Raw genomic sequence first — 20059 nt, 5'->3', positions numbered from 1 at the left:
AAAAAAAAAAAAAAAAAAAAAAAAAAAGAGAGAAGAGGAGAGTGGGTAAAGAGTAAAATAATATACTAGTAGAGATTGCATTTGAGACGGCTCATCCATTTAGAGAAAGATCGAGGAAAAGCGAATCTGGAGAAGAACTCAGCCAAGGAACGAGGACTCGTCGACCATTCAACCTCTCTTAGCGCCTCAATCACATCCTCAGCAGCGACGATATCCCAATCCATCTCTCTCTTCAGCAGCTATAGAGATCGATATATATATATATATATCACAAAAAGAGGGAAACGATAACCTCCTACACAAATTCGAAGACAAAGATGGAAAAATAGGGTTTCAATTAGGGATTCGAAATTTTCAATTCGTGGGTATTTTATTTTGATTCTCAGGTTTTGTTTTTTTTCCCTGTGGTTTAAGCAATGAGGGAAGAAACAAGGCAAAGTGAAAATTGGCACGTGTGTTGTGTATTAAGTGAAGATTATTATCAAAACAGGCACTTGAAGAAATGAAACTTCGGATTTAGGCATCGGACATCTGGAGGTAGTAATAAAAGTCTAATTCACACTGTAGTAGACTGATTTACCCTGCAACGAGAAAGAGTAGATAATTAGAAGCGAACTAAATGACATCATCTCTGTTAGCAACGCCATTAAGTTAATAAAGATATTTGATTGGTGATCGGGATAACGTCAACAGTGGCGCACGCTTTTCAGTGAAAACTTGTGGACTAAAACTAAGTCAGATTATGCGTACAGGACATGGAGGATGTGGCATAAGAGTTACTGTCCTGTATATATGAGCTTAAAAGTACCATGAAATGTTTGTATTTATTCTCGTACATACTGAAAACTTAAAAGTACCATGAAATGGTTGTCTTATGTGGCATAAGAGTTACTGTCCTGTATATATATGTGATAGGTAGGTTGGATGTTAGGTTGGTATGACCGTATATAATTTTTAACTGCCATAGTTGGGTAAACCTAAGTTGTAGCTGTCGTAAGTAGTTATTAAGCTAATATCTCATCCAGTCCACTAAGTTGTTCTGATCTGTGACACAATATGAAGTACTTGAGTAACTATTCTATGGTTAGTCGTCATGATTAAAGAGGAATGTGATACTCCCAACTCGTTCATAGTACTTCTGATACACACGTGTGAATAATATTTATACTATCGTAATGTATTTTACGTTATCCTCACAAATAACCTAAGCAACCGGTAACTTGTGGTAAACACCATGTTTCAAATATACTGTATTGCCGTAACTTCTCTAACTCGGCCTATCTTATTATGCGTACAGGACATGGTGGATGTGGTACTTGTGTTAGCCGGAGACTGGGAATGTTCTCATGGCGGTAGCTGGGATTTCATAATTTCAAAAACGTGTATGTCGAAGTGCTTTCACATAACAGCGGCTACGACATACGCCGAGCTGAAAAGTCAGATTGTGAAACAATTTCTTGAAGAGGGAAAATCTGTTGTCGGGCGAGTGTCCTACTGGGTTCCGGATGAGATGTCTATATTTAGTGCTGCAAGAACACCGCATGTGTCTGTTCATAATGACGAAGGACTGCGTACCTTCTTAAGGATCAGGGCGGCACATAGAGGTCTGAACCTGTTGGTCACATTTCAACCTACTTGGGAAGAAGAACCCCCCCACGACGTTGGTAATGGTACAGATCCTGATGAGGGCATCATACGTCTTCGCGATGGGACGCCATCACTGACCAATGACGCAAATGAAGACGTCCAAACTGCTGAAGTACATTCTCGGGTTGTTGTTCATGCAACAGGAGTATCGCAGATGGCAGTAATGGATGAGGGTGGAGAGAGCTTACCAACCGCGGACAGTAGGCAGACAAAATGTTGCACAACAGGCCAAGAGGAAGCTGCTGCAATAAACACCCCTGGCGGGGGTAGCGCTGTGCTGCCAGTAATATCTGATACGATGCCTTGTATTGATTTAAACAACATATATGATGCAGAGTTGGTTGCACATATAGAGATGGTGGAAGCGAGGGCCAGAGAGGCAGACGCGTCTGCAAAAAAAGGGAAAGAGAAGTGCGTATATACTGTTACGGAGGATGAGGATTCAGAAGAGATGGAAGATGGGGATTCGTATGGCTCTGATGAGGAAGAGGACTACGACTATAATTTCTGGGATAACTTGATCCGTAAGGAGCATGCAGCATTATTAGCAGCCGAACGCTGCGAGCCAGGGGAGTCCTCTAATCCGGTCCAATTATACTCTGTTCCAGAGACTATAACTGGCGGACCTGCTGAACGTGAAAGCCAGATTGCTCCTGACAGCAGTGTTCCACTGCATCACCAACACCAATATCATACTTGTGGAGCTTCAGATTATGTTCATGAGAGAAATGCTTTATCATATCAGTACCAACCTTCTTAAATGGGAGGATTTCTTCAAGGTTTTCGAAAACCTGAGGTTCCCATTCGAGTTCAATCCCGTCCCATACATTTTCATGCGTCGCACATTTCGAATGCACTACATAAGAGCGATCCTCGTCGTGGTTGCAAGAATATAGGCCGTACTTGGTGTCAACTTTCTGGTAGCACACCCCACATGGTGAAATAGGAGGTTTGACGCAAGGAGTGTGAGAAAGACGATGCTGGTGACGCGTGATCTTTATGACTCTAGGGAAGTCGATGCATTTTTGATGGACCATGTAATCACATTGAAAACAAGCGTAGCTTGGATCCAACACATTGACCAACCACACAGCATCACATGGAGTCAAGAGTGGTCGCTTGTAGAAGACGAGTGGATGTTGATGACTCTTTGGGTTTGTGATGTGGAGAAGAGGAACATTTTGGGAGCAAGAGATATCCAAGCAGAAGTTACATATAGAACAACGATACAACCAATCGTCTTGGATATTTTTGCCACACCATGTGCATTTATCTACTGCCACACCAAATTCTGTAGATCCAGGCTTCCCAAGATCACATGCGATGAAGTCAGCATGAGACATAACTGTAGCGCGAAAGGATTCATATAGGATGCTGCTGTCGGATTTTATCCCCATTTCATAATTCCTAAAGGTGAAAGTAAGAGGGTGCTGAAGGTGATAAGGATGTGGAAATTCACATCGCAGGTGATGCAATAGTAAGAGAAGCCACGGTCCCTTTTCCTGAGCGGTGCTTTTTTACCGCATGTAAAACAACCAAACTTGGTGATTTCGCCAGAATTAGAGAGGATGTGAGGGTTAGTTGGATGAGACAACGGACATCTTGGGTGTTTTTCAAGATCTTGCCTTGGAAATGGAGGTACTTCGTCCATTTTTTTTTACTGCTTTGGTTATGATCCTTTGTGTGTTATGATAGTTTCTTCTCTCCCCCCATTTCTCCCACCTCGCAAAGTTGAGCAAATATAATACAATAGAAAATGGGACTTAATATTTATTTACTTAACAAGTATCCCATTTTTCCTAATAGACAAATGACCAACTTGCTCTTTATGTTATTAAGAACGACCAAAAATGTACAATACTATGACTTGGTCATCGTTTAGTTGTTTATAAATGTTCAATAAATTTGTTCCCAAGACCTGTTGTTTCCACAATTCCACCTTTTGCACACGTAAGCACGTTCAAAAAAATATACGGATATATTTTTATATCTGGTTATGTCTAAACAGAGCAATACAATTTCTGTTAAACTATTTTATACTAATTCTTTTTTTAACTAAAAGTGCCATTCTAGAGATTTTTTTTTTTTTTTTTCATAAAGAATGTAACTTTTATAAATTTAATGTGTTTTCTATATTAAGTTTTCTTATTTATCTCTTTCCAAAACTCATTTTCTTTAAGGGATTCGAATAATTTTCAACTCGTGGGTATTTTTGATTTTCAGGATTTTTTTTTTTAATTTTTCCCCTGTGGTTCAAGCAATGGGGAAGGAAGAGAAACAAGGAAAAGTTAAGATTGGCATCGTGTGTTGTTTATTCAGTGCCTCCCCCGCGTGCGAAATGAACATAATAATAGCATGCGTGTAAACAACAGATGATGACGTGGCCAGCAACGCAATTTTTGGAAAAAAAATTAAGAAAAAGTGTCTGAGCCCGGGTTCGAACCGGGGACCTCTAGTGTGTGAGACTAGCGTGATAACCGACTACACCACCCAGACGATCATGTCTAGTTCTCTACTTATCTGATAGATATCATATATGAAAACATATGAAGGAAACAAAGCATGTTTGCTGTTTCGTTTATTCTTTTTGTGTTTTTTTAGGTACCACACAGACACACCGTGCCGTTCGTGATCTACTAGTTCTCGAATCCTGCTCTTCTATTGGCTTCTTCTTCTTCACTCACCAGCGTCGACTTTGTTGTGAATCATCGTGGTGATGACTGATGATGAGTGATGACATTACTCTATGGGAGATTTTGGTTCATCTCTTTTTTTTTTTGGTTTTTGGGATTTGGTAACAAGTTGAAGTAGTCTAATGAGACTTGTCAATAAATTAATCCAAGCTTCACCAACATTGGCGATTCTTTTCCAAATTTTTAAAATTGGGAGCATATATGACCGGGTGGTCAACGGAGTCCAGTCCAGCCATGGGTACTAGAAGCAATTGCTCGCTGTAAAGACTCACGGGCTCCATTGATAGTCTCAGTTGTTCGGAAAGCATATCGACATGGCGGCACCTCAAGGTTTTGTCAATTTCTTCCCTTGTCGCTCCTGATGAATCTTTATTATATAGATATATCACTGATTTTGTCCTGAATCGAAAGGCAGGTGGTGATCCATATGAGGAAGCGCTGGTTCGTTGTGTTGTCATCGTAGATCCCAAGGCGCAACAGAGGAGATCAGTTCAGTTTGATGTCTGATTATGTCAAGGTTGTTGTTACTCTCTTTCTGTTTGATTTTGGTGTTTTTTCTATTTTCTTAACGTAACAACAACGCATATGCAGAGTCTTGGCCTGGAAGATGACCTTTCAAAGATGAGCAGTATCCATGTAGCCGGAACCAAAGCCAAGGTAACACAACACACACACACAAGTGTGATCTTCTTTTTTTTTTGGTTTCTTCTCTTTAATCATATAAAATTTCTCTATCAGACTTGTAGTGGTACTCTGAATACTCTATTATTAGCTGATACATAGCTTCTTTGACTCATCCTGAGCTGGATTATATCTATTTTAATGAAAACCCTGAACATAACAATGGAGCTTTGGTTGTAATTTGTAAACTAAGGTCCATCAAGGACACTAGTTTGATCCTTACATATTAGGGACAGAGAGAGAACAGACTGTTTTGTTGAAGCCATCTTGGTTCATCTCCCAAAAAGAAATACATTTGAGATCAATCATCATCTCAAAGTCTATCTTAATGTTTGTGATTGCCATTAAACAATGTTCAGTGAAATGAACCTTTGGTTTACTGGTTTTGAGGATAGTTTGCATGGTGTTTGGTTGGTAGATGAAAACGTTGAAGCTACTTATTTTTTTTCCATGCACCTTCACAGAGTCTATTTTGCGAAACTATGTCTTCTGAGTCTATTAAGAAAACAGAGATGAAGAAATTCAAAGAGATTTTAATTCTTTAGAGATTTCAAAGTTCTTCAAGAAAAAACAAACAAACAAAAGAGACACACAAATAAAGCTCACAGTGCATGCCGTCGTGTCAGCTTTTTATCTAAACAGTTCAAGGAACAAGTAACGGTTACAGAGTTATCGTTTTTGTAGTAGATGTACCCTGGACAGCGATGACCACATTCAACGCAATACGGTCTAGTGATGTTGCTGTTGCGACGAACTTCCACTTTGGACGAGTAATACTTGAATCTGAAACCAGGCTTCATATAAGCAGAAGATGTGAATATGCAATGAAGGTGGACAGTGATACAACATTCGTTGCATTTGTAGAACCTTTCCCTTGGATTAACCTCTTTCTCACATACTTCGCACCAATACTTATCACCTGCTTCTTCTCCATAGCAAAGAGACAGAGGATGCTTGTCGTATTTGTACCTTACTAGAGTTGGAATTGTAGCGCATTGATAACACATAGAAAATTTGCATTTAGTACACTGTAGGTAAGACCGCATACCTGTCTTCTTGCAACCCACACAACCAGTCTTGTTTTCACCTTTGGAAGACGTGGAGATAAACAGAGGATGTTCATGACTTTCATGAGTGAAATAATCAGGAACTGATGAAATACATCGAACATCTATCTGAACTTGCTTGGACACACAATTAGCTTTGGTACATATGTACCTGAAACCAGTGAACTTTCTGGAACAAGCTGAACAATTGATGAGATCATAGTGGTTTCGAGGAGAGGCGTCTAGGATAAGAGGGTGTTTGTGTAACGCATGACTCAGTTTCCGAAGAAGGCAAGCACATACCTTGTGGAGATAAAAATCACAGTGCGTGCAATTGTAGAAATCACGACAGTCTATAGGAAGGATGCATGCTTGACATTGCTTCTCTGCATCTCTAACACCATCATATTTCTTGAGCTTTAGAAGATGGTCATGAGAGAAGTGTCTTATTAAGTCATCACCACAAATCTTCTTATATGGGAGGATATCTTCAATCTCGTCCGGTACTTCGGGTGCCCGTTCGAGCTCTTTCCCGTCCCATACGTTCTCATGTGTTACACATTTTGAATGAACTACGTAAGAGCAATTCTCGCGGTTGCAAAAATATTGGCCATACTTCGTGTCAACTCTCTTGTAGCATATCAGACATGATGAAATCTTGGATTGGAGAAAAGGAGTGTAAAAAAGGCGATGCTGGTGACGCGTGATCTTTATGACTCNAGCTGAACAATTGATGAGATCATAGTGGTTTCGAGGAGAGGCGTCTAGGATAAGAGGGTGTTTGTGTAACGCATGACTCAGTTTCCGAAGAAGGCAAGCACATACCTTGTGGAGATAAAAATCACAGTGCGTGCAATTGTAGAAATCACGACAGTCTATAGGAAGGATGCATGCTTGACATTGCTTCTCTGCATCTCTAACACCATCATATTTCTTGAGCTTTAGAAGATGGTCATGAGAGAAGTGTCTTATTAAGTCATCACCACAAATCTTCTTATATGGGAGGATATCTTCAATCTCGTCCGGTACTTCGGGTGCCCGTTCGAGCTCTTTCCCGTCCCATACGTTCTCATGTGTTACACATTTTGAATGAACTACGTAAGAGCAATTCTCGCGGTTGCAAAAATATTGGCCATACTTCGTGTCAACTCTCTTGTAGCATATCAGACATGATGAAATCTTGGATTGGAGAAAAGGAGTGTAAAAAAGGCGATGCTGGTGACGCGTGATCTTTATGACTCGTGGTAAGTTGATGCAACTTTGATGGACCATGTAATCACATTCAAAACAAGCATAGCTTGGATCCAACACATTGACCAACCCACAATCATCACATGGAGTCAAGAGTGGTCGCTTGTAGAAGACGAGTTGATGATGATGATTCTTCGGGTTTGTGACAACAAGAAGTGGAACATTTTGGGAGCAATGGAGATCCAAACAAAAGTTGCACATAGAGCAACGATAGAACCAGTTTCCTTGGATATTTTTTCCACACCATGAGCATTGATCAGATTCGATAGATCCCAACATCTTAGGATCAGAGATGTTGGAGCCAGCAGATAGAACTGTAGCGCAGAAAGACTCATCTATATTACCGTCTGAAACGCACCCGGTTTCGTTGTTCCGGTAGGTGAAAGTAAGAGGGTGTTGGAGGTGATAAGGATGTGATAACGTCTTTGGGAACATATGACAAACTCTGTGGAACTCCACATCGCAGGTCTGGCAGAAGAAATGGTAGTTCTGGTCTTCGATCAAGGGAGATGCATATTCACCGCATGAAAAACAACCAGAGTTGGTGTTCCCATCGAGTCTAGGACAGAGTGTGTGAGGGTGAGTTGAATGAGAAACAGGACATCTTGGGTTTTCTTTAGGAAGAGCGGGTGGCTCTGAGATTTGTCTCAGTAATGAAGGGGAGATAGGAGGTGTAGGTACTTCTTCTTTGTCCATCTTTTTGCGGTTTCTCCTATTTTCTTTTTTCATCTTTTTGCCGTTTCGGTTATGAGCTCGTCGAGGTGGAGATACTTCTTCTTTGTCCATCTTTTTGCCGTTTCGGTTATGAGCTCGTCGAGGTGGAGATACATCTTCGTTGTCCATCTTTTTTCCGTTTCGGTTATGATAACGTTCATATCCAAAAGATGGAAAAGGTGGAGGGGGTGGAGGAGGTGGAGCTACTTGTTCTTTGTCCATATTTTTGCCGTTTCTGTTTTGATGTCGTCCAAATCCAAGAGGTGGCAGAGGTGGAGGAGGAGGTACTCCTTTTTTGTGCATCTTTTTGCTGTTTTGTTTATGCTCTTCTCTCCCACTCTAGGTGGAGTAAAGTAAAGGGGAGTGTTCATATTAATAAACAAGCATTCCCATAGTTTCTACTTTCTAGTAAGTAGTAGCAAGTGCAGTGACCAAATTATTGTTTATGTTATTAATAATGACCAGAATATACGATCTTTTATACTTTGGTCATCGATCATCGTTTACTTGTAATGAAATTATCATTAAATTTATTCCCCTGGACCTGTTTCCACGTTGTGCATTAATGCACATTCAAGAAAAAGAAAAAAACTAGACTTAGATCAAGGTTAAATCTAGGATTTGATTAAGAGACCAGTGTAATTTCTGTAGAACTATTTTATATTTTCGTTTACTTTTAACATTAAATTTTATCCTAAGATCTGTTTCCAGGCAGGCTGTGCACATTCAAAGCAAGATATATAAGAGATTTAGATCCATGTTTATATATCGACAATTTAAATAACAGAGCTCTTAAAAATTCTGTAAAACTACTTTAAAAATGATATATTTTGAACAGATTGAAACGCAATCTTTAGCATTCTCATATAAATGGAAATTTAACATTACAACAATATATTGAATGTAAAAAAAAAAGGATATGCATTCTAGTTTTGGTTTAGTTTTGGTTCAGTCGGTTATATTGAATTCAGTTTCGGTTTAGTTTTGGCTCACCAAAAGAACAGCTTGGCTAAGGAGGTGATCCAGCCGCACCTTCCAGTACGGCTACCACCTAGTTCAGTTTTGACTTTTGATTAATTTGAGCACAAAAACGTGATTTATATATACAGCTTGTAGTTATTGTAACATACGAAATGAGATCATATGAAAAAAGAAGGTATGGAGAATGAGAAATCGTTAAAGGGACTCAATTCATTCTTTAGAAGTGGTGGCAAAGCAAGTCACCAAAGAAAAAAAACACACAGGAAACGAATAATAAAAGGGAGAAAATATTTTTACTATCAATTAACAAGAATCCTATTTTTCCTAATAGACGGACACAAAACTTGCTGTCCTTTTAATATTAAGAACGAGCAATATGTACCATTTTAAATTTGGTCATCGACTCATCGTTTGCATGTCCCTATAAATTATCAATAAATTTGTTAATTTGTTCCCAAGACCCCTGTTTCCACTTTCCACCATGTAAAAATAAAAATAATAGATGGTTATATATATGTCTAAATAACAGAGCAATAAAACTCTTTTATACTCTCGTTTACTTATGATAAATGCATAACCCAAGATTTTCAAGGCTGTGCACATTCAAAGAAAATATACAAGATTTGGATCCATGTTATATCGAGAATTTAAATAACAAGAGCTAGTTGTAGAATCACGTATATCACTCTAATCTATATTAATTATATTATTCTATGTAATCTCTTTCACTATACTATTTGATTATGTTTGGTGCTTTTATATAAATTGTATCATTCCATTCAATCTCCTATATATTAATAGAAGAACTTTTTGGCAAAAAAACTAAGGTGTCAGCATTACAGAGCTCAGGACACTCTTTCCTTTATTTGTCATCAGCTTTTAAAAATATTTACATTTATTTATCATTGTATTTTTCCAAAAATACAATTTCCACCCAAAATTATTTTTTTATATTATCTTTCTAACTTAATTATATCCTTTAATTATATTTTCATAAAATCTTTAAAATGAATTTTAAAAAATCCTTTGTTCATATGATATAATAATATAAGATTGATATTATAATAACTCTCACGGATTAAATTTTAATTATTATACAAATTTTTTTTATATATACTACACAATCGAATTTTAAATATTTCAATTACCCATAAATATGATAGATTTTGTAAATCTCTTATATATTAATAGAGGAACATTTTGGCAAAAAAAAACTGAGGTGTCAGCATTACAGAGTTCATGACACTCTTTCCTTTATTTGTCATCAGTTTTTAAAAATATTTACATTTATTTACCATTTTATTTTTCCAAAAATACAATTTACACCCAAAATAAAAATTTTATATTATCTTTCTAACTTAATTATATCCTTTAATTATATTTTCATAAAATCTTAAAAATGAATTCTAAGAACCCTTTGTTCATATGATATAATAATATAAGATTGATATTATAATAACTCTCACGGGTTAAATTTTAATTACTATACAATTTTTTTTTATAGATATATACTACACAATCGAATTTTAAATATTTCAATTACCCATAAATATATTAGATTTTGTAAATTACAGTAAAAACATTAAATAATTATTTTATACCGCACATAGTGCGGGTTGTTACCTAGTAATACAATAACAATAATTAAATACTAAGAAAATAAAAATAACTAAATAGAACGTAATATATAGTTTCTTTTAAAGAGTAATAAGAAAAGAGTCCATTAGTATATTAGATTATGTGCAGTGGGGGTTTCTCAATTAAATTCTCACCAATTAAAAAATAAAAAGTAACAAAAAAATATGAGAGAAAGTGAAAAATGTTTCTGAGAGATTCTCATTTGAGAAACAGGACATATGGCTAATTATAACTGGTTATATTTTATTTTTTTAATTTCTTATTTAATAAATAATAATTTTATATAAAAATGATTAAAATATAATATTTTGAGAAACTCATCTAGTATTTACGAATGCTTGCACTTTTTAAAAAATAATTGGAAAAATTGGCCCTTTTGTTAAAACCCATACTAACAAAATCGTACCAGACGGAACCGCGAGAAGCGTCAACACATCCTCGACCAAAGTTATATTAACCACCTTCTCAACATGCATCCGCCTTTCCTTCTTCCTACTCGAATCCACTACATTCTTCATCTTCACTTGATCATCTTCTTTGATGTAACGAGAGATTAGCAAACACGGTATTCGTGTATCCATAACAATTCCTTTCAGCTCCCACTCTCCATATATCTTCTCAGCTCCTTTCACATCTTCAAGCTTCAACAAAGAGCTAATCACATTTCGATATCCTTCATTCCAAATCTTTCCTATCTCTGATTTAGAGGTGATCTTATCTCTTTTAATATCTCCATCTGCCTTGACCTTGTACATATCCCATAGACGGTACACTTCCCTGTTACTTGTTGTCGTCTCTATCGCCTTTAGTACTAGCCCGGCTCTTTCGTAAGCCTTTGCCATCGCATCAATCGTCCTCACTTCAAGCTTGGTTATGTTATTATTATCATCACCATCAGCAGCAGCCCACTCTTTCTTGTACTTCTCCATCGAGTCTATGGCGGATACGTCTGCGTTAACTCTCAAAACGTTGTTCATCGTGACATTATCAGGCTCAATATTGTTCTGCTTCATATCAGATAGAAGCTTATTGACCTTGCTTCGTTTTCTTAGCTCACTGTAGAGAGATATCATCAAGTTGAATGGGTAAAGTTTGGAGACGAGACCTAGCTCTCTCATCTTCTCAAAAACGGCTTCTGCTTTGACTAGATTCATTTCAGATCTTGTGTGCAACGTTAAGAGTGTGGCGTAGACAGAGTAATCCTTCATATTCTCCGGGATGCTGCTTTCGAAAAACCTCTCTGCTTCTTCCAAACCCAAAACTTTCCGAGTAAGTTGAAGCCTAGTTGCATAATCTTCTGAAAAAAGATTAAACGCCTTTTTTTCACACATCCATGATGATGCCTCAAGTGCTTTGGACAACTGGTTTGAATCATGCAGGTTCTTGATGAGGTCTCTCAAATCCGACGGACTCACTTGATTCCCCTTTTTCCCAAGTTCATTCAGAAACGGAGTGATTGGTTTAACCAATCCTCTGTTCCTCATAGTCTTGCTCACCAGTTTCTCTGCTTTCTTCACCATTCCCTTTTTGCGATAACAAGACACCAACATATTTAGGATTTGGAGATCAAACTCAAGACCTGAGCCCTCCCACTCATTGTGGTATACCTCCTCTGCTCCTTTGATATCATCAAGATTCAAGAGAGAACCAATCAAAGCTCTAAATCCCTCATTGTTCTTGTTACTTGTCTTCTTGTACAAAACCCATATACGGTACACATCTTCTCTCTCTCCTGCTTCACCATATAGCCTCATGAGTTCCCCATACGACTCGATACTCATATATCCCTCTCTTCTACGAAGCAGTTTTATAGCCTTTTCCTTCAAACCAACTCTCAGATAAGCCTCAGCCATGTCAAGTACCGTGAGCCCATCAAGTATTGTAATCGCACTCCAATCAGCTAGAAACTTGTCCATGGTCTCCACATCAGATACAGCAGCGTATACTCTCAACGCGTTGTTCACGGTGACGTTATCGAACTCAACGTTGTTCTCCATCATCTCTTGTAGGATCTCATCGACCTTATCTCTGTTTTCGCGAGAGCTATAGAGTGATGTCATCGAGTTGTACGGTGAAGGTCTCAAGAGCAACCCTAGCTTCCTCATCTTCTTGAAAGTAGATTCGGCTTTGCTCAGAGCTCTTAACCCGGGTTGTCTTGAGTAATTTCTTAACAGGGAAGTGTAGATAGACTCACCTCTTAGATTCTCCGGGATGCTCTCCAAGAACTTCTCTGCTTCTTCCAAACCCAAAACGTTTTCAATCAGATGAAATCGAGTTGTGAAGTCTTCCGGGACGAGATTGCAAATCTTTTGTTTACTCATCCACTCTGATACCTCTAGGGCTTGACTATATCTCTTGGAACAGTTGAGCTTCTCGACGATACCTCTCACCAGAGAAGGGTTTAACTGATTCCCACGTTGTTGTTGTTGTTGTCGCCAATGCTCAAGCACCGTTGTGATTTCTGCTTTCCGATCCGCAGCCGCTTCGATCCGACTCAGCAGAGTTTGGTTCGACGCCGGAGACGGTAGGGTTCCGTTGATGTATGAGCAGAAGAAACGAGGCCTGCTACTGTAAGCGAGGATTCGCCTTGCGTGTTGCTGAAGATTATGCGTCATGATCATGGCCGATGATGACACAGAGGACAAGATTTAGGGTTTTGTGATATTTTAATTTTAATCAGTTTATATAGTTAACCCTTATGCTGAACATTTCCTTTAATTGGAAAATGTAATCCATTCCGACTATGCTACTAGCTACTCGTTTTACGTTTAGGTTTGCAATCACCCATTCCGACTTATATGGGATACCTGCATACCTCTGGCATGGGCTTAAGTTTAACCCTAATGAAAATTGAAGTCTTGTATATAAATTGGTTTCACTTTGAAAAGTTTAAATATATTTAGTGTAATATTATTGGTTATACTTATATTATATTAGGTTTTTATCATGAGAGCTAGTGATATATAAAATTAGTGTAATGTTGATTTTGATAGAAAATAATATAGTAATTGTCATAAAAAAAATTTGCCCTGAACTTTTCAATTTAATCGGTTTATATAGCAAAGGTAATGACGCTATTAATGGGTTTTAAAGCGGGTAAGTTTCACGTCTATATGTATAGACTATATTCAACGATCCGGTAAGGATTATAACCAGTCCTGGTTTGTTTTTGTGGAACCGGTTTTCTAAAAAATAGCATTATTACGAGAAAGGAATCAGAATGTAAATAGGCGTGGTCATTCGGGTATCCCTTCGGATTCTGGATCGAATTTTCGGATTTTTGGGTTTAGAGGTATACGACTGTTTAGGTTTTCTAGACTTCGGATTCGGATCGGGTTTGGTTCGGGTATTTTAGGTTCGAATTCGGATTACCTAAAGTTCACAAAACTCAAAATTTTAGTATCTAATTTAGTCTAAATTATTCAATAATACGCAATATATCTGAAAATTTAAAGTATTTTTATCCAAATTTACTAATAAACAGTTTAAATACTTCAGATTATTGAAAATATCTAAAAATATGAATATTTTGGACACTTATATTATTAAAATTATAAATATTACTACTATATATTAAAAAAATATGGGTGTATTCGGATACCCGTTCGGATTTCGGTTTGGATCATGTTCAGATTTCGGTTCGGATCGGATTCGGGTTTTCGGATTTAGAGATTTAGAACTCGTTCAGGTATTTTACAATTTCGAATACGAGTTCCTATCGAATCTGCGGATCCGGATATTTTTCCCAGGCCTATGTAAATATATATATATATATATTGAGCCAATATTATCCAAAGTTTGAATATTTGAAGATAAAAAAAAAAAAAAAAAAAAAAAAAAAAAAAAAAAAAAAAAAANAATTTAATGACGAAAGTAATGATAAGAAATATTTTTAGAAAACCAAATGAATCCAAACGTAACCAAAAGTAAGTTTCAAACCGAGCAAAACTTTGTGGTTTTAAACCAAAAGAAAAGAAAAAAGAAACACAAGAATATTAGGCTGTTAAATAGTTCAACAATGCAAACAGAACGGTACTTAAGATGAACTTAAAAAAGTAGTCGGGATGGTGTAGAAAAAACAATACTACGATCGTAGGAACCGTAGACACGACAACCCCTGCCGCGTAACCGATCAAGTCTTCCTTGAACAGCTTAAACTGCATCCGCCTCCGCTTCTGTCTACTCGAATACTCTACCTCCTTTGCCTTGGCTTCATCATCTTCCTCGTAATAACGAGAAATTAGCAGACATGGTATTCCGTTATCGAACTCGGGTCCTTGTGGTTCCCATTCTCCATATATCGCTTCTGCTCCTTGTACATCGCCAAGCTTCAACAGAGATCTAATCACATTTCGATATTCTTCATTCTTAATCTTTTCTCTCTTCACCCAAGGGCGAAGCGTATCTCTTTCAACCTCTTCCTTTGCCTTCTTCCTGTACTCATTCCATAGACGCTGCACTTCTCTTTTACTCCTAGTTATCTCCATCGCCTTTAGTAGTAGCCCTGCTCTTTCGTAAGCCTTTGCCATCTCACCAGTCGTCCTCATTTCAAGCTTGGTTTGTTCATCATCATCAACCCACTCTCTCTTATACGTTTCCATTGTCTTTACGTCATCTTCACCTGCGTACATCCTCAAAACGTTGTTCATCGTGACACTGTCATGCTCTATATTCTTCTCCTTCATCACCCGTAGAAGATTCTTGGCCCTACCTTGCTTTCCAAGCTGAATATAGAGAGATATCATCGAGTTGTATGGGGAGAGAATTGAGAGGAAACCTAGCTCTCTCATCTTCTCGAAAACGCCTTCCGCTTTTTCTAGCCTTTTGTCAGATGTTGTGTACGAGGTTAAGAGAGTGTTGTAGACAGAGTAATCCTTCATGTTCCCCGGGATGCTTCTTTCGAAAAACTTCTCTGCTTCTTCCAAACCCAACACTTTCTCACACAGATGAAGCCTAGTAACATAATCTTCTGGAAAAACATTAAAACTCTTTCTATCACACAGCAATGATGATACCTCAAGTGCTTTAGATAACTGATTTGAGTCACACAGATTCTTGATAAGGTCTCTCAAGTTGGACGGCTTCACTTGGTTTCTATTTTTCAGCCAGTCCTCAATCAATGGATTAATCGGTTTAGCTAATCTTTTATTCTTCATAGTCTTGTACAATAGGTTATCTGCCTTCTTCACCATTCCCTTTGCGCGATAGCCAGAGATCAACATAGTTGGTACTCGGAGATCGAACTCAAGACCTGAGCACTCCCACTCATTGTAGTATATCTCCTCTGCTCCGTTTATATCATCAAGCTTCAAGAGAGAACCAATCAAAGCTCTAAATCCCTCATTGCTCTTGTTTCTTGTCTTCTTGTACAAGTCCCATATACGGTACACATCTTCTCTCTCTCCTGCTTCACCATATAGCCTCATGAGTCCCTCATAAGACTTTGGATCATTCAGTTCCTCTGTTTTACGAAGCATATCTCTAGCCTTTCCCTTTGAACCATCTCTCAGATAAGCCTTTGCCATGTCAAGCGTTGTGAGCCACTCAAGCGTTGTAGTTTCATTCCAATCAGCTAGAAACTTGTCCATTGTCGCAACATCAGAAACAGCAGCGTATACTCGCAAAGCGTTGTTCACGGTGAGACTATCTAGCTCAATGTTGTTCTCCTTCATCTCTTGCAAAATCACATCGACCTTAACTCGGTTTCTGAGAGAGCTGTATAGTGAGACCATCGAGTTGTAAGGTGAAGGTCTCAAGAGCATACCTAGCTTCCTCATCATCTTGAAAGTATATTCGGCTTTACTCAGAGATTTCTCACCCGATTTTGCGTAACTCTTTAACAGAGCAGTGTAGATAGATTCACCTTTCAGATTCTCGGGGATGCTCTTAAAGAACTTCTCTGCTTCTTCCAATCCCAAAACGTTCTCGATTAGATGAAATCGAACTGCCAAATCTTCAGGGAGGTGATTACAGATCTTGTTATTGACCATCCAGTTTGATACTTCTAGGGCTTGACTATATCTTTTGGAATCGTGGAGCTTCTCGAAGACTCCTCTCACCAACGAAGGGTTTAACTGATTCCCCTGTTGTTGTCGCCATTGCTCAAGCACCGTAGTGATTGCTGCTTTCTGATCTAAAGCCGCTTCAATCCGACTCTGAAGAGTTTGGTTCGTCGCCGAAGACGATAGGGTTCCGTTTCTGTAGGTGCAGAAGAATCGAGGCCTACTAGTGTGAGCGATGAGTCGCTTTGCGTGTTGCTGAAGATTACGCGCCACGCTCATGTTTGATGATGATGATGATACAGAGCAAACCTAGGGTTTTACTTAAACTTTCGCAATTAAATCGATTTGTATTAATTGCGAGTTTACACTTTAAAAGATTACGACGCTAATGGGTTAAAAAAAAAGCGGGTAAGCTTCTCGTAATTATGGCCCAGTCGATTGTAGTTTCCTAGTTTGGCAAATAAATTCTGAAGTTAAAAACAAATTAGGGTTTTACTTGAGTTAGGGGTTAAACCAGCCCTGTTTTGTTTTGCAAAAATTAGTTAGGGGTTAAACAAATTAGGGTTTCCATTATCTCTTTCAATATACAGTAAAACCTCTATAAATTAATAAGATCAGGACTCGGAAATTTTATTAATTTATAGAGGTTTTAATTTATCGATAAATTAATATTTTTTTAATTTGTAAAGAGATTTTTTAATTTTCATAATTTTGAAAATTTTCTATTACAAAATAAGATACTTTTATTATCATTCTCATTTTTAAAGAATTTTTTTAATTTATAATCTTGGCTATCGTAATTGCTAAGTTTAGAGTTTAGGTAAAAATGATAAATGTTAGAAGTTTAGAGTTAAAAAAAAATTGTTACTACTATGTACTATTCTTCATGGTAATGATGAAGTCGATGAAGATATTGCTGTAATTTTAGAACCAATTATATGTAAAAAATCAATTATTGCATTTAATACTCTCCACTATATTTGGATGCAATTTGAGAAGACGACAATAAAAAAGATTAGAGATGAGCTCTAACAAAAATACAAATTCAAGAATAAGCAAACAATAATATAATTATATTTTACTAGATTTTCTTATATACATATATATATTAGTTTATTTGATTATTAATTTATGATATTGATGAGACCATATTTTATATAGGATTTCTAAAAAAATTATTATCTTATTAATATATTGAAATGTGTAAGTTTTTACACCGACCCAAGTAGGAACCGAAATAATTTATTAATTTATAGCGAATATTAATTTAAAAAATATTAATTTATAGAGGTTCTACTATACTATATATGGTAAATTTTTAGAATGAAAGTTCTTTATTTTGGGAATGCATATTAAAATCAAAGGAAAACAAATTTGGATGTGGAGAAGAACACCGAATTAGAAAGACAATATATAAGCAATTAACTTTTCGAGATTCCGAAACGATGAACCTTGAAGCTTAAGGCATTGTTCAGCAGTTTCCTTCATTAGCAAGATCCTCTTGCGGATCTCTTCTGCTTCTGAGCTTGTCATTAGTGTTCTAACCGCGTTTTCGATCTCTAGTCTCTCTATCTTGTTCTCCAAATGCAATCCGATCTTCCAAACATCGGTAATGTATCTAGCATTCACTCTCTGGTCCCCAAAAGAAGGTTTGCAAATCAATGGTATAGCTTCACATATGGCCTCAAGTGTTGAGTTCCATCCACAATGTGTCAAGAACCCGCCTGTTGCACGGTGAGCTAAAATTTCGGGCTGAGGTGCCCATTTCACTATTTTACCTCGACCTTGGAGATTTTCGATGAACCCTTTAGGCAGAATCTCAATCAATTCCTTGCCGTGGATTGAACCGGGTCTAACCACCCATAGAAAAGNATACTATATATGGTAAATTTTTAGAATGAAAGTTCTTTATTTTGGGAATGCATATTAAAATCAAAGGAAAACAAATTTGGATGTGGAGAAGAACACCGAATTAGAAAGACAATATATAAGCAATTAACTTTTCGAGATTCCGAAACGATGAACCTTGAAGCTTAAGGCATTGTTCAGCAGTTTCCTTCATTAGCAAGATCCTCTTGCGGATCTCTTCTGCTTCTGAGCTTGTCATTAGTGTTCTAACCGCGTTTTCGATCTCTAGTCTCTCTATCTTGTTCTCCAAATGCAATCCGATCTTCCAAACATCGGTAATGTATCTAGCATTCACTCTCTGGTCCCCAAAAGAAGGTTTGCAAATCAATGGTATAGCTTCACATATGGCCTCAAGTGTTGAGTTCCATCCACAATGTGTCAAGAACCCGCCTGTTGCACGGTGAGCTAAAATTTCGGGCTGAGGTGCCCATTTCACTATTTTACCTCGACCTTGGAGACTTTCGATGAACCCTTTAGGAAGAATCTCTATCAATTCCTTGCCGTGGATTGAACCGGGTCTAACCACCCATAGAAAAGGCTGGTTGCTGTTTCTTAGACCCCAAGCGATCTCCAAGAATTCAGATTCATCGATGGAGACAATGCTTCCAAGACTTGCGTAGATCACGGAGTTGGGTTCTTGCTTGTCTAACCAGGAGAGACAGGTCATGTCTTGTGTAAGTAAGCTGGTAGATGAAGCTGAAATGTACCTATGAAAGGGTCCAATACAGAAGAGTGGAACTGGGAATTCTTTAAGGGATTGGTCAAGCTGATCTGGTTCAAGATCTTCAACGGCGTTGAATATGATCCCTGAGGAAGACTTCAGTGACTTCATCGTACCTCTCTGTAACTTATCCCCAGATCTTGGTTCTTCTGTCTGGAACCATGGAAGATCTTTCATTCTAAGATATGGAAGCTCGGGTACCGGTGAGTCTGCCTTAGACTCTGCCATGGAGTAGAGAGAAGAAAAGTCAACAAGAATGTAAAAAAAAAAAAACTAGAGATAAATCTTGAATTCGATCTGTACATATATACCTTGTAAAGAAAGGTACCCTTTCTCTCGTAGTACATGAAACTTCGAGAAAGCGACGAAAGCTGAGAGGTTAACCGTTCGGAGTACAATCCTCGGGATACCGAATTTTTCGGTTAAACCGTCAGTGAAGTACCAATGAGCATCTACAATCACACAAGCTGCAGTTGGTTCTTGAGACAAAAGCTTCTTTAGGCAATCACCGAAAGGAGCAACACACTTGGAATTGAGGACATGGATAAACTCGATGACATCCAGATAGGATTCGGGTTCAGACAAGCCATCGGGGATGGAGACGAAAGTGAAATGAGGGAATTTGGAAGAGTTTGGAGAGTTGAACTCAGTGTGGATCACAATGATGGAGAAGCCTCTGTTGAAGAAAATGTCGGCGAGCTGAAACATTGGGTTTAAGTGACCTTGTAAAGGAAAAGTAAAGAGAAGAATCACTGGTTTTGTTTCTCTAGTCTCCAT

At 37.8% G+C, this 20059-nt stretch overlaps 5 protein-coding genes, 1 non-coding gene and 1 pseudogene across 6 annotated transcripts in view; all 7 read right to left on the bottom strand.

Moving 5' to 3' along the window:
- The window catches only part of LOC104764889 (PRA1 family protein A3-like), a 2449-nt gene extending 1960 nt beyond the window's left edge, over positions 1 to 489 (bottom strand). The window contains exon 1 of the mRNA XM_010488488.2: positions 67 to 489. Coding sequence (XP_010486790.1) covers positions 67 to 224 — 158 coding nt within the window. The 5' untranslated portion in view covers positions 225 to 489. The remainder of the gene's footprint in view (positions 1 to 66) is intronic.
- Positions 2259 to 3298, bottom strand: LOC109130783 (annotated as a pseudogene).
- Positions 4070 to 4143, bottom strand: TRNAV-CAC. The gene has a single exon. It is a non-coding gene; the product is annotated as a tRNA-Val (tRNA).
- LOC104764888 lies at positions 4936 to 8525 on the bottom strand. Its single transcript, XM_010488487.2, has 3 exons — positions 8517 to 8525; positions 6893 to 8371; positions 4936 to 6370 (listed from the first exon to the last, which is right to left on the bottom strand). The coding sequence occupies exons 1-3, from the start codon at positions 8523 to 8525 to the stop codon at positions 5624 to 5626; spliced, it is 2235 nt and encodes a 744-aa protein (XP_010486789.2). The 3' UTR covers positions 4936 to 5623.
- Positions 10999 to 13266, bottom strand: LOC104767452 (putative pentatricopeptide repeat-containing protein At1g28020). The gene has a single exon (XM_019240814.1). The coding sequence runs from the start codon at positions 13264 to 13266 to the stop codon at positions 10999 to 11001; it is 2268 nt and encodes a 755-aa protein (XP_019096359.1).
- On the bottom strand, positions 14647 to 16932 carry LOC104767451 (putative pentatricopeptide repeat-containing protein At1g28020). Its single transcript, XM_019240813.1, has 2 exons — positions 16168 to 16932; positions 14647 to 16092 (listed from the first exon to the last, which is right to left on the bottom strand). The coding sequence occupies exons 1-2, from the start codon at positions 16930 to 16932 to the stop codon at positions 14647 to 14649; spliced, it is 2211 nt and encodes a 736-aa protein (XP_019096358.1).
- Positions 18566 to 20059, bottom strand: LOC104764885 (UDP-glycosyltransferase 76C2-like). Its single transcript, XM_019241130.1, has 2 exons — positions 19594 to 20059; positions 18566 to 19503 (listed from the first exon to the last, which is right to left on the bottom strand). The coding sequence occupies exons 1-2, from the start codon at positions 20057 to 20059 to the stop codon at positions 18626 to 18628; spliced, it is 1344 nt and encodes a 447-aa protein (XP_019096675.1). The 3' UTR covers positions 18566 to 18625.

Source organism: Camelina sativa, chromosome 19 (genome assembly GCF_000633955.1).
Source record: "Camelina sativa cultivar DH55 chromosome 19, Cs, whole genome shotgun sequence".
Lineage (NCBI taxonomy): Eukaryota > Viridiplantae > Streptophyta > Magnoliopsida > Brassicales > Brassicaceae > Camelina > Camelina sativa.
Note: the sequence above shows the minus strand (reverse complement) of the source record. Positions and strands in the feature narration are given on the sequence as shown.

What these genes read in the sequence shown, in the direction of transcription:
- LOC104764885 (XM_019241130.1), bottom strand. Translation starts at nt 20,059, where the DNA reads ATGGAGACTAGAGAAACAAAACCAGTGATTCTTCTCTTTACTTTTCCT. An exon ending in AGGGTACCTTTCTTTACAAG is followed by an intron (nt 19,504 to 19,593) that starts GTATATATGTAC and finishes ACTCCATGGCAG; the next exon opens with AGTCTAAGGCAGACTCACCG.
- LOC104767452 (XM_019240814.1), bottom strand. Translation starts at nt 13,266, where the DNA reads ATGACGCATAATCTTCAGCAACACGCAAGGCGAATCCTCGCTTACAGT.
- LOC104767451 (XM_019240813.1), bottom strand. Translation starts at nt 16,932, where the DNA reads ATGAGCGTGGCGCGTAATCTTCAGCAACACGCAAAGCGACTCATCGCT. An exon ending in CAACGCTTGACATGGCAAAG is followed by an intron (nt 16,093 to 16,167) that starts GCTTATCTGAGA and finishes AATGATCCAAAG; the next exon opens with TCTTATGAGGGACTCATGAG.
- LOC104764888 (XM_010488487.2), bottom strand. An exon ending in GTGATTTTTATCTCCACAAG is followed by an intron (nt 6,371 to 6,892) that starts GTATGTGCTTGC and finishes TATCTCCACAAG; the next exon opens with GTATGTGCTTGCCTTCTTCG.